At 49.0% G+C, this 16,640-nt stretch overlaps 2 protein-coding genes across 7 annotated transcripts in view; one reads left to right on the forward strand and one right to left on the reverse strand.

Moving 5' to 3' along the window:
* FCSK (fucose kinase) overlaps positions 1–9,007 on the forward strand; it is a 36,311-nt gene extending 27,304 nt beyond the window's left edge. For all 6 annotated transcript variants that reach the window (XM_056824599.1, XM_056824588.1, XM_056824592.1 and 3 more), the window contains 10 exons: positions 463–827; positions 2,709–2,919; positions 4,018–4,184; positions 4,270–4,476; positions 4,850–4,993; positions 5,133–5,252; positions 6,563–6,750; positions 6,884–6,983; positions 7,300–7,523; positions 7,686–9,007. In XM_056824599.1, the coding sequence (XP_056680577.1) occupies positions 463–827; positions 2,709–2,919; positions 4,018–4,184; positions 4,270–4,476; positions 4,850–4,993; positions 5,133–5,252; positions 6,563–6,750; positions 6,884–6,983; positions 7,300–7,523; positions 7,686–7,772 (1,813 nt within the window). In that variant the 3' untranslated portion in view covers positions 7,773–9,007. The remainder of the gene's footprint in view (positions 1–462; positions 828–2,708; positions 2,920–4,017; positions 4,185–4,269; positions 4,477–4,849; positions 4,994–5,132; positions 5,253–6,562; positions 6,751–6,883; positions 6,984–7,299; positions 7,524–7,685) is intronic.
* A 283-nt stretch (positions 9,008–9,290) lies between these two features.
* COG4 (component of oligomeric golgi complex 4) overlaps positions 9,291–16,640 on the reverse strand; it is a 34,393-nt gene continuing 27,043 nt past the window's right edge. Inside the window, exons 14-19 of the mRNA XM_007477518.3 lie at positions 15,703–15,819; positions 12,357–12,449; positions 11,163–11,246; positions 10,973–11,074; positions 10,270–10,398; positions 9,291–9,982 (exon numbers count right to left, since the gene is read on the reverse strand). Of these exons, the coding sequence (XP_007477580.1) occupies positions 9,848–9,982; positions 10,270–10,398; positions 10,973–11,074; positions 11,163–11,246; positions 12,357–12,449; positions 15,703–15,819 (660 nt within the window). The 3' untranslated portion in view covers positions 9,291–9,847. The remainder of the gene's footprint in view (positions 9,983–10,269; positions 10,399–10,972; positions 11,075–11,162; positions 11,247–12,356; positions 12,450–15,702; positions 15,820–16,640) is intronic.

Consider the following 16,640-nt stretch of genomic DNA (forward strand, 5'->3'; position numbering starts at 1 on the left):
AGGGACCACTTCCCACTGGAGAATCCTCCCATCTCAGATGTCTGAGAGCCAACTACCCTCTCTCTCTCCTGTGCCACGCATTATAGGTTCATGAAACCTTAGTCGAGTCCCCAGCCTTCGGGGTGGTGTGGACCATTCCATATTATCTAGATGGACCTGATTTCTTCTCCTTGTCCCTCATACTCTCTTTCCCCTGTCATTTGGCCCAGAAATGGATGTGGACAGTTTTTCCTTGGCTGGGGTTGGCAGCGGTGGTGATGTGCCCCTCTTCCAAGATGGGCTGGCAGTGGTTAGCCCTAAGCCTGAGCCCCTGCCCTCCTAGTGACATCCCATCGAATGGAATAAGGTCCACCTGTTGACCCACTGTCCCAGGGTTCCAGTTCTCAGGCAACCCAAGTGTGACAGAAGGGCCAGGCCTTGCCTTCTTGCGACCCTCTGATCCTCATCTTTGCCTTGCCTCAGGGATGGAGACATCTGGGACATGGATTCTCAGCCAGCAGAACGATGTCTTCTTACCGCTCGACTCTTTCCTGTCTTCTTCGCCTCCCGGTCCCCAGGCCCCCAGGATGTGCTGTGGCTGCTGAACTCCATTGGCAAAGACTTCCTCCAGGCTTGGAGGGCCGCCTGGCGCATGTCCTGGAAGCAGCTTCGGCTCCACCTGGACCAGGCTGCCACGCTGGCTTCTCGGCGGGCCCTCTTCTTCCAACAGGCCCAGGGGAAGGTGCGGCATGTGCTGGAGGAACGTCGAGACCTCAGCCTGCTTCCGCTCATCAGGGCTGCCACCCATGAGGGGTACCACGGCCTGCTGCTGACCACACTGGACCAGGGTGAGCGAGAACATCATTAGATGCCCTCCATAGCCTAGCTAGTCAATCAGTCCATAAACATGTAGGAAGAATCTACTATGAGCTAGCCCCATGCCAAGTTCTGGGGACAGAAAGAAAGGGAGAAAGTGCCTGTCCTTGTAGGACTCACCATCCAGTGGGGTAGACAGCACGCGAACAATTATTGTACAAACCAGCTAAATCCAGGAAGAAAAATTGGAAATAATTAACCGAGGAGGGGCACTCCCTGGGGAAAGACTTCTTGGAGAAGATGAGATTTTAGCTGAGGCATGAAGGAAATCAGGAGGTGTAGATGAGGGGAGCATTCCAGACCTGGGGGGCAGTCAGGGAAAATGACCATCACCTGGGAGATTACTCCATTAGAGAGGGTATAGAGGAACTCAGACCTCACCTATTCCTTTGTCTTCTGTAAAGTGTAAATGAGGAGTTCTTACCTTGGGTGATTTCCATGAGTGGGGACCATGAGTGATCTTGGATGGGGGAGGGGGTTATATCTTTATTTCAAGAGAATTGGTTTCCTTTGTAATCCTATTAATTTTATTTCATCAATCCCTGAGAAGGCATTTGTAGACTTTATCAGACTGTCATTGGGCTCCAAGACACCCACAAAGTTAAGAACCTCTAGTCTAAATGTATCCTTTTCTCCCTTTCCTACTAAAAAGGGCTCTTTCCTCCCAAACATAATTTCCCTCTTATCTTTCAGTGTCCCAAATCTCATCATTGCAAATTCATTTCTACTCTGCTTCACGCTCTTTAGGGTCTCCCATTAAGACTATTTCTGGGAAGGAGGAATATAAGAACTATTTCTGGGAAGGAGGAGAGCATTTTAACCTTCTCCATGAATACTTATAGTATGAGGGGAGGAAGAGGAATCAAGGTTTCAAGGGAATGAGACTCAATGGGGTAGGGTCTTGCCTCCGTATTGATGGTTGCTGCCCTGTTGGGGTGGTGGAGTGACCATGGCAACTTCTTAAAATAAGACAACAATGAAGTTTGCCCAATGGATTGACTCTTCCTTTTGCTTGAATGCTTAGAGGCCATTATAGGGTTATTAATTGGCCTGATTTCAATATCGTTGTGTCTAGGGAATATGGAAGCCCAAGAAGAGGGAGAGAGGTGGGGAACAGTTAGTCAAGGAGTAGTGAGAACACACACCACATTGATGGATCAAGTTCATTGTATGGACGTGGTTTTTGGTGTCCTAACAGAATTACAGATCACTGACTAACAGATATAATAATAGTCATGAAAAAGTCTGAAATATTGGGGAGGATCATTAAGCTGTGATACAGAGACACGATGGGAGCACACACTGTTGGAAGAATGGCACCAGTAGACTTGCTCGACACAGGGTTGCCACCAACTTTAATTTGTAAAAAAAATGAAGTACCTGTGAAGCACTATAAAATGAGGGCTGCCTGTAGTAATAGTAGTCGTAATAGCACTAGCACTAACAGTAATAATAATAATAATAATAAAGCTAATGTGTTTGTGGTAGCTCCCGTGCTGAGTCCAGTGACTGGCCCAGAGTAGTTGCATAATAAATGTTTGCTGCTTAATTGGTTTTAGGGAACAGACATGTTTTGTTTTCTATTTTTATGATTAAATTATAATCTTAATAATTTTGCACATGTGTATTTTGGCTGGTACCTTCTCGAGATAGCATCCCTAGCTTTGTTTAACCCACTGGTCACTAGGATAATGGGAACTTCTAGCAGGTAGAAGTGAAATTTGTGGGGCAGTTTTCAGTCGGCTTCCAGCGAAGTTCATAAGCAGAAAAAAAGGTGGGCTCTTCTTGTTGGCTCTTCATTGGGGAGTGACGGCACCCTGGTGGCCCTCTCCATCTCTTGTCTCCTCTTGCAGTTGCAGCTCAGGCTCAAGATCCTGGCGTGGCAGCCCGGGCCTTGGCCTGTATAGCCGATGTCCTGGGTTGCATGGCTGGGGGCCACGGGGGTCTTCGGAGTGGACCGGCAGCCAACCAGGAGTGGGCCCTGGCCTTCCAGTACCTGGAGAAAGGAGACATGGCTAGGGGTGTGGAAGAACTTGCCCGCGAGAGGGACAAGTGGCTGGGCAGGTAAACCTGGGATTAATGTTGGGGAGGAGGAAGGGGAAAGCCCCTCGAGGAGGGGATGGAAGAGTGGTGATTCATAATAATAGTAATGATGATTTCCCCATTAGAATATAGGCTCCTTGAGAGAAAAGATCATCTTTTTCTTTTTATCTCTAGTACTTAGAACAGAGCCTGGCACTTAGTAAGTCCTTACTATATTCTCTCTCATCTGTCTATGTCATCTCTCTGTCCATCCATTTGTCTGTCTGTCCATCCATTTGTCCATCTGTCTGTCCATCCATCTATCTGTCTATATCATCTCTCTATCCGTCTATCTTGTCCATCCATTTGTCCATCTGTCCATCGTCCATCCATGCATCTGTCCTTCTATAGCTTTCATTTTGCATTTTTCAAAGCCTTTTTCTCGTGACAGATGAAACAACTTCTTTGGTCCCCCAGCTTACCTCATCCTCAGGTAGTTGGGTATGCGGTCCAGAGTGGAGCCCAAATCACTTCATTTCTGACCCAGTTCACTTTTTAAAATTTAATTTTTTCCCCTAATGAACCAAACTCTGTTTCTCCATCTCTTCACCCCCTTAAAACAAACAAAGCACATAACTCTTGTTTGTCGTCAAGCCAAACAAACTCCTGCACCCCCCGCCCAAACCGTGCCTGACGCTGAATGCCGAATCCGTGCCCTCTCACGCTTCGAGTCCTCTGGCGTTGTGGCCTCCCCATGCTGCGGTCATGGTCTACGAGGTTCTTTGGGTCCTGCTTGCTTCCCTGTGCATCTGTTCACACAAGGCTCCGAAACCAGCTCACAAGAGAGTTCCTTTACATCTTTTTCGGTCCCAAGGCAGAAGAGCGGTCAGGGCTAGGCAGTGGGGGTTAAGACTTGGCAGGGTCACCCAGCTAGGAAGTGTTTGAGGCTGGATTTGAACCCAGAGCCTCCCGGTTTCTAGGCCACCCGGCTGCCCCCTCCATTACACGCCATAACCCCAATTTTGCAGCCCAGTTTTTTTCACTTGTGAGGGAAGAAGGGTGGGGAGTGGTCCACGGCTGGGCCAGGCCCCTCCTCCATCCAGTTTCCTCTGATCTTTTCTTCCCATCTGGTGTTTCCAGGCCGGCCCTGCTGGTGAGAGCTGCCCGCCATTATGAAGGGGCCGAGCAGATCCTTATCCGCCAGGCGGTGATCTCTGCCCGCCGCTTCGTGACCTCAGTGCCCGTGGAATGCCCGCCCCTCGGGCACTGGGTGGTGGTGGAGTGTCCGGCCCGTGTGGACTTCTCGGGTGAGGCCTCTGCCCCGCCGGCCCCGGGGCTGCTGCTTGGGAGGGGGGTCCGGGAGCCCCGCTGAGCTGGGGATCCTCCCCGCAGGGGGCTGGAGCGACACGCCGCCCATCACCTACGAGCATGGAGGAGCTGTGGTGGACTTGGCCGTCCTGGTGGATGGGCGGAGGCCCATCGGGGCCAGGGTGCGCCGGATCCCCCAGCCCGAGCTGCAGCTGTCCACGGGCACCCATTCGGGCGAAGTGTGCCAGAGCCTGGAGGACCTGCGGGATTACTGTCAGCCTCACGCCCCGGGTGAGCACCTCTGCTCCGGCAGGGCTCCTCTTTAGGGGGGCTCTCCGTCTTGGGGCCCTCTTAGAGGGCGGCCTTCCTTCACAGCCACTGTTCTGTGGCCCCAGCTCGTGTCTTCGTCTATAAATGGGGTCCCAAATGCCCCCCCGAGTTGCCCAAGGATGAGGGCACTTGTGAAGGGCCCTTTGGACAGGGCGGACCTGCGCCCATTGCCGGGCTTCTTGCCTGTCCAGAGAAGCCGTTTGTGGCCCGGGACGGTCTGGGGGAGCGAGAGGGGAAGGGATGTGCGGGCTGCCGGCAGAAATGGCGTCCATCTACCACGTGCCAAGAAGCGCCCACGCGGACGGCACTGACGGCATCCTCCTTGGCCTCGCAGGGGCCCTGCTGAAGGCGGCTTTCATCTGTGCCCAGATCGTGCAGCTCCCCTCCGCAAACACCCTGCAGACCCAGCTTCTCCACGGCTTTGGGGGCGGCTTCGAGCTGCACACGTGGTCCGACCTGCCCCACGGCTCGGGCCTGGGTGAGTGGCCCCGCCCTCGGCCCGCCCCTCCGGCCCGGACTCCTGGCCTGGCCCCGCCTTCAGCCGCTCCTGGCCCCTCCCTGCCCCTCCCTGTTTGGGAAGGAGCCCAGGCAGACGCCGCTGCCCCCCTTCCCCCTAGGCACCAGCAGCATCCTGGCCGGGGCCGTGCTGGCGGCCTTGTATCGGGCGGCGGGGAGAGAGGTGGGCACCGAAGCTTTGATCCACGCCGTTCTCCATTTGGAGCAGATGCTCACCACAGGTACGCCGGCAGGAGGCGGGGGAAGGAGGCCCAGGCAAGGCTGGGGGGCGGGCCAAGGGGGCTCATGGGAGTTTTTCTGAGGGCCGGCCCGCAGCAAGAGTTGATTCGGGGTTTCCTGTGTGCCGGAGTGTTGGGAGCTGGACAGAGGACCCAGCCGGCCCCCGCCCTCGAGGAGTTCGCCGTGACCTGGCCCGGCGCCGGCCTCCATTTTGTAATCCACATGGGATGGGCGGGGCATCTTAGTCTGTCACCACCTGGAGCTCCCCACCAATCTTTGGACACCATTTCCTAGGGTTGTGGAGGGGCTGCAGACACGTGTGGACTCCATCCTGGCTTGGCTCTGCCATGAGTTTCCCCTGGACCTCTACACCCATTCCTGGGTCAAAAGCTGGACGGCTCACTTCCTCTACTTGGGAATTGACTGAAAGGGCCATTCATTCATTCATTCATTCATTCAAGTTATATTCCTGGGCTGGATACAGCTGGTCCACGCAGGTTATAACCATAGTAATCCTATTTCATGTATTTATAGAGCTTTATCATTTAGAGCTGGAGCAGCTAAGTGGTGCGGAGGGTAGAGCACCAAGTCTGGCGTCAAAAAGACCCAAGTTCAAATCTGGCTTTGGGTACGTCTTGGCAGTGTGACCCTGGACCAGTCACTTCACCCAGTTTGCCTCAGTTTCCTTATCTGTAAAATGAGCTGAAGAAGGAAATGGCAAACCACTCTAGTGTCTCAACCAAGAAAACCCCAAATGGAAGCACCAAGAGTCTTGGCCACGGGACATTGTGAAAAATGACTGAACCAAAACAACTCATTTACCGAGTTCTGAGACTCGGCAAGATTAAGTGAAGTGAACAGGAACAGAGCCCTTAAGTGGTAGAGCTTGGCCCTGCGCTGGAGGAAGAGGACTAGGAGTCTGCTGCCTCCTGTATTTGTTCACGCCTCCTCCAATAGAATGGAAGCTCCTTGAGGACAGGGAGCGGCTTAGAGTTATACTGTGTATTAGTTCCAAGGCAGAAGAGTGGTTGGGCCTAGGCAGTTGTGTGTGTGTGTGTGTGTGTGTGTGTGTGTGTGTGTGTGTGTGTGTGTGACACAGAGAGACAGACCAGAGACAGAGAGAGAGAGAGAGAGAGAGAGAGAGAGAGAGAGAGAGAGAGAGAGAGAGAGAGAGAGAGAGAGAACCCCAGCCCATTGCACAGGGTCGGGCCCACAGCAGGCACTTAGATGTTTGCTGAATGAATCGGAGGAGGAGACAGGGCTTGGGAGATTCGTCCTAAGCATGCCTGTGACAAGGCCTTGGGGTTTGCAGGAGGCGGCTGGCAAGACCAGGTGGGCGGCCTCGTCCCGGGCATCAAGATAGGGCGATCGAGGGCGCAGCTGCCGCTGAAGGTGGAGGTGGAAGAGATCTCGGTGCCTCCTGACTTCATACAGACCCTCAACGAGCACCTGCTCCTGGTGTACACGGGCAAGACCCGCTTGGCCCGAAACCTGCTCCAGGTGGGCTCTTCTATCGCCCAGCCGGCCCTCGCCCTGGGAATGGGGGGGACGGAGCGGGAAGCCTCCTTAGCAGGCTCTGCAGCCTCGCTGACCCTTTCCCCCTTTCCCTTTCTGTCCCTGTCACTCCCTGTAGGATGTCCTGAGGAATTGGTATGCCCGGCTGCCTGCGGTGGTAGACAATGCCCAGGCCCTGATCAGCAATGCTGAGGAATGCGCCCGGGCCTTCTGTCAAGGCGAGTCCTCTCCGAGGCGCTCTTCCAAAGGCATCTGAGTGCTGGGCGCTGGGGAGGAGGAGCAAAGCAGGCCAGGGGCCAGCCTGTGCCATCCCTATTTTCCCTAGGAAGCAATAGGCCAGGGCAGCCCCGGAAGTGCCAACCACTAGAAGGGCTCCTAGGCACGGGAGATGGGGCATAGCCAGGCAGCAGGGAGAGGAGCGCAGAGAGGCAGGTGTGAGGAGACCCTTGGGTCGTCATCCTCTTGGGTCTGGCTCTAGGTGATCCCTGTCCTGAGTGAATCCTGGGCTGCCAATGCTTTCTGTCCCCCTTGCAGGGAACCTGCCCCTTCTGGGCCAGTGTCTGACCCAGTACTGGGGACAGAAGAAGTGCATGGCCCCGGGCTGTGAGCCCCAGGCTGTGCGGCGCATGATGGACGCCCTGGAGCCTTACGTGTATGGCCAGAGCCTGGCAGGGGCCGGGGGTGGAGGCTTCCTCTACTTGTTGACTAAAGAGCCCCGGCAGAAGGAGGTCCTGGAGGCGGTGCTGGCTAAGATGGAGGTATCCACTGGGTCAGGGTAGGGGTGTGGAGGGGGGAGAGGGAGTCCCTGGAGTTTGAGGCTCCCCTCCGTTGCCCCTTTCTCTGCCGGGCCAAACTCCAGGGCTTCCTGAGGGCCTCTCCTGCTCCTAGAGCTTCTCTTCCTTGTTGCCCTTCCTTCCTAGGGCCTGGAGAATTACAGCATCCACCTGGTGGAGGTGGACACCCAGGGCTTCAGCCTGAGGGTGCTGGCCAGTGATGCTTCTGCCTGATGGATCCTAGACCCCCAGGCCCTGGTCCAGCCAGGCTCTGTTGTGGGGCCCAGAAGAGAAGAGCCCAAACTTCGTGCTAGGGAGCCTTGGCTTCTTTGCTTTCCTCATAGGAAGTGGGAAATGCCATTCTCTTTAGTTTCTCTCTGGGGACTTGAGACCACTGGCAAGCCCATTCTTTTTCCTCCTGGACACGGCTGGGAGGGTGTTGGGGATTCCCCTGTCTCAGCAGACATCAGCATGGTCTTGGCTGCAGCCACGAGACTGAAGGACCTCATCTCATCTTCCTGTCATGAGGTGGAGGGCTCAAACTCAGAGCTGGGGCCCACCTTGCTGGCTGATGACTGTGCTGGTCTCAAATTTTGCTTTGCAATGGAAGAACACTATGAGCAGAGAGAGCTAATGTGGGACTGAACTAGGGAGTCCCCTCCATGGGAACAGGCCTTTTAAGAGAACTCTGCTATCTTTCTCCTGGGTCATGCTGCTAATTCTCCAGTCACAATTCATTTCTACAAATTGGGTAAATGGATATTGATGAGGGCCCTGACCTTCATTTTTGTTGGGCTGTAGTACCACCAGGCCCACTCCTCCTCTGGCCCAAATGGATCAAAGGAGTTTAAAGAAACCTTATTGCTCATCTAGTCCAGTGTTCTCATTTGGTAGGTGAATCAGAGGTCCCAAAGTCTTTTAGGACATAGGATACTGCCTACTGACAGGAGTCTGGCCTGGCCACCCCCTCCTTACCCAGAAATCAAGCCAGTTGTCCTTATGCACACCAAGGGGCCTTGTGAATCCTTGTCTTTTCTTTCCTCCTTCTAGAATGCCCCTGCTGTTTATAAGTTTTCTGCATACTTTGGCCCAGCTACAGAAAATATACTATGGAGGTTATTGCCCTTCCCTACAGAGGAAGCTGGGCTTCCCTCTCACCAGGCTTCATAGAACTACTCATATATTAGCAACTTGGCTAGTAGGAGCAGGGAGCAATGCTATAGTCGTTTTGAGGCTGGGATTCATTCATGCCATGCACAATGAGTATGGTGGGATGTTCCCTTCACACGCAGCCAGTCCTCTAGCCTTGAGCTGAAGAAACCGTACAAAGTCATGGCAAATTCAGATTTTAACAAAACAAATGTTGAGTTGTGTTCTGAAGGGGACACAGGACCCCTGCACAGGTGACCACCAGAACCAGGTCTCTTAGGTTGGGATTTTTAGTGATAATAAACCAATGAATCTTTAAAGGTGGCCCTAGAGAGCCTTTTTCCATCCACATTGAAAGTGCCCATTTCATTGTGATATGCTCAGGATAGTTCAGAGGGAGCTGGGCGAAAAGGAGCAATAATAATCTAGCCATTTCCCTTGTGGGTGTCTTCCTAGCTGGGGTGGGTGGTGAATGGCTGAGGAGCCTTTATTGGTCCCCATGTGTTGCTGCTTGGTACTGGGATGGGGTGGGGTGGGGGGCTGTCTGGAGTTTTTTGCCCTCCCTCTCTAGGATGGAGCCCTTCTCTGAAAGTAGACACCCACTAGTCTTCAAGTTTGTCTTTATTTAGTGTGATCACTAAATATAATGGAACATTCATCATTTCCTAAGGATCTCTCTTGTTCTCCAAATGTCCCCCAAAAATCCCCTAAAAGAAGACTATCGGCCCAGCCTGAAGGGAAATACAACTGTTTTCTGTAGTGTCTGAGGTGGTGGCTGTTCTCTCCCATAGCAGAAAAATGGCCCATGTTTGTCCCCATTCTGAGTCTTTGCCATGCTTTTCCTAGCCCAAGGGATGGCTCTTCTTTCCTCTTTAGGGAATGTGTAATATGAAAAGAATATGCCACCAAGCTCCATGATCTCCTTGCTTGGAACTCCTCTGTGGGTCTGGTCAAACTGGGAAGGCAGAGAGATATCCAGGGTGGCTTATTTACCTGTTCTGGGCTAGGCCCCCAGGCAGTGCCATGACAGAGAGACAGCTTGACTGAGGCCTGCCTTAGCCTGCAGCAAATGCTAGGAATGTTCAGGCTGACCACTCTCTGGGCTCAACCACTGAGAGCCCCAGGAAAACCCATGGAGTGTGATGAACGTGTCCTGCCAGCTACAAGCGAAGCCTCTTGATATCTTCACTGCGGAAATCAATTCGTAGAGCCAACACCTGGCGCACCTCAGCTGGAGTCAGGCGCCACGTGAGAGGGCCTGAGTTGGCGCCCCAATAATCCAGGATTTCTGTCACCTGAAGTGGAGGCCAGAGCAGGGTCAGCAAAGAGAAAATGCATTCCCATAGGCATTGCTACTAAGGGGATGGCCACTGGGTTCTTGCTAGAGGGGCAGAGAATGATACCAGTTCTGGCTCTCCTCAGTGGAATGTGCCATATGGGATGCTTCTATGGTACAATGCAGAAGGCTTCAGGTCCCCTCTGTCCCCTGAGAGATGGGCTCTTGAAACTTGTCTACTTCCCAAGGTATTCCCTGGCAAGGTCGGGGTAGGGGTGCTACTGCCAGACCAGAGCCTCTACTTACCCTTTCTAGGTTGAGGATGGTAGCCATCTGGGAAAGTCTAGCAAACTTGTCTCGGATGGTCCAGGTGGTCACTGTGGTAAGGTAAGCAATGAGGGACCTCAGCTCCTTGTCAAACTGCAGGCCACCCAGCTGTGAGAGGGAAAAGCCCAGGGAGACTCAAGTTGCAAGTCTGGACTTCTGAACATGTTTGCTCATTTCATCTAATAAATGCAGAGATCAATGCAAGGGACTGGGGGGGGGGGGGGGGGTCCAGGCCCGGCCCCAACCCCTAACCCTCATGGAACATAGAGGCAGAGGCAGCCACTAATAAATAATATTACATCAGAGATGTGCCAAACCAAGTGCTGTGTGAGATCCAGAGAGGGGTCATTTATTGATCAGAGGAGTTAGGCCAAGTTTCCTGAAGGAGTCGATTTGAGTTGGGAAGGAATTAGCCAAAAGGAAAAGGAAGAAGGGCATTCTAGGCATGAGGATCAGGGGGAGCAAAGAGAAGGAAAGAGGAGAGGATGCTACATGTCTGAAGGACAGAGCGGTTTGGTTTGGCCAAGGCAGAAAGTGCAAGAAGGAGAGTAAGACAGCATAAGGTTGGAAAAGTGAGCACGTATTGGGCTTGAATGTCAGGCAGGAGCCTGGAAAGAGCAGGAAAAGTAACCTTTCATGGAGCTGTGGCCCAGAGCCTGTGGGTGGGTGTAAGGGGCCTTACCCTGTTGAAGGTGGATTTCAGAACCACTTTCTCCAACTCAATCGCAATGAGGCTGGTCATAAGGCTGGTGAGACTGTCATAGATGACGGGAGAGAGCCCAGCCTACACAGAGAGGACAGACATCAGCTTAGGGCTCCATCGACAGCGCCACAGGGAACAGTTCTAAAGTTCTGAGGCCTGTGATGCTCACCTTGAACTCAGCCATCTGCTGCTCAAGGTTAAGGATGAACTGTTGCACCCATGGGTCATTGGCTTCATAGTCATTGAATTCTTCCTAATGTTGGAAAGGAAACAAAGCTCAATGTTATTTCTGTCTCCAGTGTCCACAAGCTCCTTCCACTCGTGATGTCTCTGCCACAATGGGTGGTCCATTACCCCCGAGGGGCTCTATGCTGCCATTTCCTGCTCCCTGACTCATCCTGTGGAAAAAAGAGTTTGGACTCCCAGAGCTGATGGGAAGACATAGTTCTGTAGTACTGAGAACATGGGCCTCTTCCTTGGCTCTGAATGTGTCCATAGCTCCTACTTACTTAAGGAGCTCTTAGGGCATGGCACCACATAATATATGCTGAGGCTCCCAATGCTTTTAATCCTTCCATATAATGTATGTTATAGGAGCAAAATGACTGAACTAGCTGCCTGTGCAAGTCTGGATTAGGTCAAGGGAAAAGCAAAAGCTTTTTGTAAACCAACAGATGACTCAAGGAAATGAGATGGTCCAATCATCAAGAATCTTAGAGGCTGTGGAATTGCCTTCAGATGTGCCCTGCTAATCAAAACTTCCATAAGAGCAATCTATATATACAGAGGCAGCTTGCTTTCTTATGAGAGATAGGAGATGGGAGACCATGAGGCAGAAGAGGCTACCAGGAAACCAACAGCTATCAAAGGAGCCCCATGAATAGGTTCTGGTCATTTAACAACTCCAGTACTCGCTTGTCTCATCGCAGAATCAAATCCTTGGGAGAAGGGAATCCTGGGGCATCCCTACATGGTCACTGCTGGACCTGAAGTCAGGACGACATGAGTTTAATTCCTGCCTCAGTAACTATCTGGATGACTCGTGAGTTAGTCACTGACCTGCTGCCTGCCTCAGTTTCCTCATCTATAAAATAGACATCATAATTAAACCTCTCTCCCAGGGTTTTGAGAATAAAATGAAATATTTGTAAAGTGCTTTATTTATTTTTAAATTTTGTTTAATTAGAATATTTTCCTATGGTTACATGATTCATGTTCTTTCCCTCCCTCCTCCTATAGACAACAAGCAATTCAACTTGGTTTGTAAAGTGCTTTATAAACCATACAGCATTCTATAACTAGTGCCATATAAGCTATTGCCATCACCATTGCCATTGTCAGCAAATTCCCAGGTCAGAATTACCTCTTCAATGTTGTGGGAGACAGAGAGGAAGATGTTGATCCAAGGCTTCACCTGTGGTTTGATGGCAGTGCTATTCAGCTCAGTCAGGCCTTCCTGCATCAAGGACAAGGTAGAATGGAATATATCAGACAGGTAAAGGCTGGAAGGCTCCCCCTCCTCCCTACCTAGTGTGAATTTCAAAACTACTCCACCCTATTCAGACCATTCTTTAGAAGATTGGATTTAGCTATTTCCTGATCAGTAACAATAGCGATACTTGAAATAACAGAATCAGGTCTTGGAAACTACAATTTCCACCCTACTCAGTGTAACAAGATTAGGAAGGGGTGCAGCAAACTAAAGATTTAATTATTTGAGAATATGGCCTTCAACAGTTATGTGCAAAAAAAAGGACAGACCTCTTGGCTGTCCTAGGTCAAGCGTGAGCCACCATTGGCACATGTGAGATGCAGGAAGTGAGGTAGAGAACAGCCTCTGGAGTTCTCACCTGTGAAGAGGGCTAGAGTCGGTGGAAGGCTGGTGTTTGGAGTTGGAGGAGCCTGCGGACTGCTTTTCTCCAGATTGGTCACATGAGTGATAGGAACTGATCTTTTTCCTTACCTTGGCTATCCAGGGCCTTAAAGCCCGCTTTGGCTCAGCCTGAGCAGAGTGGGTATTTAAAACCTCTTTCCTTCTCTCCCCTTTCCTTCTCTCTCTCTCCTCCTAATACTTTCTTCCTTCTGTTTGTAATTGAATACCATAAAAGAAGGTGGCAGCTGACTTGAGTGTTTCATTTAGGAATTACATAAGTGAATTTCTTGGCAACCTTAAATTAATATATATATCAGTCTTTTAAAGTGATTTCAATATCACACTAGCCCTAGAGCTCATCCTCCTCTGGGATTTCCTTGAAGTCTATGATGGAGGGTGCAGACCCAGCTACAATAACTCCTTCAAGGCTGACTGTATTAAGCATGTACTAAATTCCAGGCACTGTGCTAAGTGTTGGGTATACAAAAAGGGCAAAAGACGGCCCCTGCCTTCTAAGAGCTCCCAATCTAATAGGGAGACAATGTACCAACAACTGTACAAATAAAGAGTCTGACACGACTAATCAGAAATCAACAGAGAGAAGGCACCAGAATTAAGGGGTAATGGGAAAGACATATTGTAGAAGGTGATATTTTAGCTGGAACTTGCAGGAAGCCAGGGAAGCCAGCAGGTGGAGATGAGGAGGTCTAAGAAAACTGAAGGAATCAAGGGGATTAGGACAGCAAGTGGTTAATTGCAGGAATTGAGTAAACCACACTGACTCTATCTTATGATTCATTTCTGGAACTAGCTTGGTTTCTTTCCTATTCAAGTATGAGCCCAGTCCAAATCCTGTCCCATGAGAAAACTTTGTTGTAGGATTTGGGAGAAAATCTTACTGCACTGTTTGAACCTAGCCCTGTGTGGCTGGGAAGCTGGACTGCCTGTATTTGCTGCTTAGAGACCCTTGACCAGGGACCTAAATGCAATCAGAGTCCAAGATGGATGTAATTATACATCTTTTAGGGAGTTCTTTGATGGCTTGTTCAATTTCTATTTCTGATATGGGATTATTTAAGTATTCTATTTCCTCTTCTGTTAATCTAGGCAATTTATATTTTTGTAAATATTTATCCATATCACCTAGATTGCTGTATTTGTGACCATATAATTGGACAAAATAGTTCTTAATAATTATCTTAATTTCTTCTTCATTAGAGGTGAGGTTGCCCTTTTCATCTTTGATACTGTTAATTTTATTTTCTTCTTTTTTTATTAGATTAACCAGTACTTTATCTATTTTACTTGTTTTTTCAAAGTAACAGTTCCTAGTCTTACTTATTAATTCAATAGTTCTTTTACTTTCAATTTTATTAATTTCTCCTTTAATTTTTAGGATTTCCAATTTAGTTTTTATCTGGGGGTTTTTAATTTGTTCTCTTTCTAGTTTTTTGTTTTGTATGCCCAATTCATTGACCTCTTCTCTCTCTGATTTGTTGATATGCACTCAGGGATATATATACATTTTCCCCTGAGTACTGCTTTGGCTACCTCCCATGGGTTTTGATATTATGTCTCCTCATTATCATTCTCTTCAATGAAATTATTAATTGTTTCTATAATTTGTTCTTTAACCAAATAATTTTGGAGAATCATATTTATTTTCTAATTAATTTTGGATTTGCCTCTCCATTATTTTTATTGCATTATGATCTGAAAAAGTTGAATTTATTATTATTATTTTTTTTGCATTTGTTTACAATGTTTTTATGCCCTAGTACATGGTTAATCTTTGTGAATGTGCCATGTGCTACTGAAAAGAAGGTGTGTTCCTTTTTGTCCCTGTTTATTTTTCTTCATATATCTATTAACTCTAATTTTTCTAAGATTTCATTCACATCTCTTACCTCTTTCTTATTTATTTTTTGGTTTATCTAGATCTGATAGAGGAAGGTTCAGGTCTCCCACTAGTATAGTTTTACTATCTATTTCCTCCTTAAGCTTCAATAGTTCCTCTTTTAAAAATCTGGATGCTCTACCATTTAGTGTATACATGTTGAATACCAATTTCTTCATTGCCTATTCTACTTTTTATCAGGATGTAATTACGTTCCCTGTCTCTTTCTTTGAACTACCATGTGGGTAGGTGCAAAAGGCTGACTGACTCCTTTCCTAGATTTTCTGAAGGGACTAGCCTCAGGAGAGGCCTCCCCTCTTGACAGAGGCTTTGTGACTGAAGCGCTTGCTTTATTCATCCCCAGGTCCTCTGCTCAAGGCTGAGGCTCCTCCGGCTGAGGACTAATTAGCCCTGCCTGGGTTGACCCAGGGGCCAGAGCAAAATACTTAGTGTGTTAGGTTAGATATCTTACCCTATCCTTTTCTCTGATTTTCTTACTTTCTTTCTATATTTTATAAATAAACTGCTCAAAAATCATTTGGAAATGATTAAATGCCTGGCGACCATACTCTTAAATAATCTAGTCCAACCCCTTATGACACCCTAAACTGAGGAAGGGGTTTAGTCCCAATTTGTTAGGCAATTGCCATGCATGCTTAATAAACTGGTAACTCTCAGAAGATCAAACCTTTGTTTCTTCAGTAATTTCATATTTTACTTGTTACAGGAGAAGAGTATTCTAGACAAAGGGCACAAGATCAGTAGCTCTGCCTGCCATCTCTTGCCATCACCACTACTCTCCTAAGCTGTGTGGAATGTGGAACCTAAGTTTTGAGTGTATGCCAATAATAGCTTTCTCCGTGCAACAGATGGGATGCTTCTGCCCAAGGGTTTGTTAGCCTTGGTGCAGAGAGTGATAAAGACTGCCCAGGTACTTACCTGTAGGAGATCTCGAAATTTGTTGGATACAGCAGCCAAATCAGAGAGGCAGCTGTCAAACTTGGCCTGGGCTTGCTCCCCTCCGATACCTTGGCTGAATAGCTTAGTACAGTCACTCTGGGGGAAAAAAAGCAACCTTAATTTAAAATAAACACACATATTTAAGTGTGAAGCAAAGAGAATGCCAATCTCTCACATATAAGGGTGGCACCAACCATTCATCGCAACCTGAATGGCTCCAGGAATGGACAGAATGTATATCATAAGTGTTCCTGTCTGGCAGGCACATAGCAGGCACATAATGGAAAGGTACTGGAGAACTACATATGACAGGCCTATCCTGGGGTGCTCAGAGGGTGATCTCACTAACAATAACAACTCAGATTTACATAGCATTTTATTTACAGACATTCACAACCTTGTGAGATAGGCAGTGTAAATATTATCACCCCCTGTTTTACAGATGAGGAAATTGAAGTTTAGAGAGTCAAGTGACTCTTCTGGGGTTAGGCTTCTTAGGTGTGGGGTCAGAGGACCTGGGTTAGAGGTCATAAGTCATGCTATGTCTCTGAGCCTTTGTCATTATTTGTAAAGCTGAAGGGAATATGCTGGACTGGACCAACCCCAGCCCATTTGACTCTAAACATAATTCTAGTGTTAGTCTCCTATAGGGCTAGATGACCTCTGTGCCTCCAGCCTGTTAAAGGCCCTTTAGGAGTCATTATGTTCTGGTTCTAACTATGGAACTTTTGGGGTCCTGAGCTAGCCAACCTGCTGATTGGAGTTTAGATGATTTCCTGAATGGATTTATGGTCACAATACAATGACAACAGATGAAAGGGAGAAGTCAGAAAATTTATAACAGAACAGATGAGTTCTGAAATGGCACTATTAAGTTCTCTTTTAAATTACACTGATACATTTGAGAAGGAGCATCA

The sequence above is a fragment of the Monodelphis domestica genome, chromosome 1 (assembly GCF_027887165.1).
Source record: "Monodelphis domestica isolate mMonDom1 chromosome 1, mMonDom1.pri, whole genome shotgun sequence".
Classification (NCBI taxonomy): Eukaryota; Metazoa; Chordata; class Mammalia; order Didelphimorphia; family Didelphidae; genus Monodelphis; species Monodelphis domestica.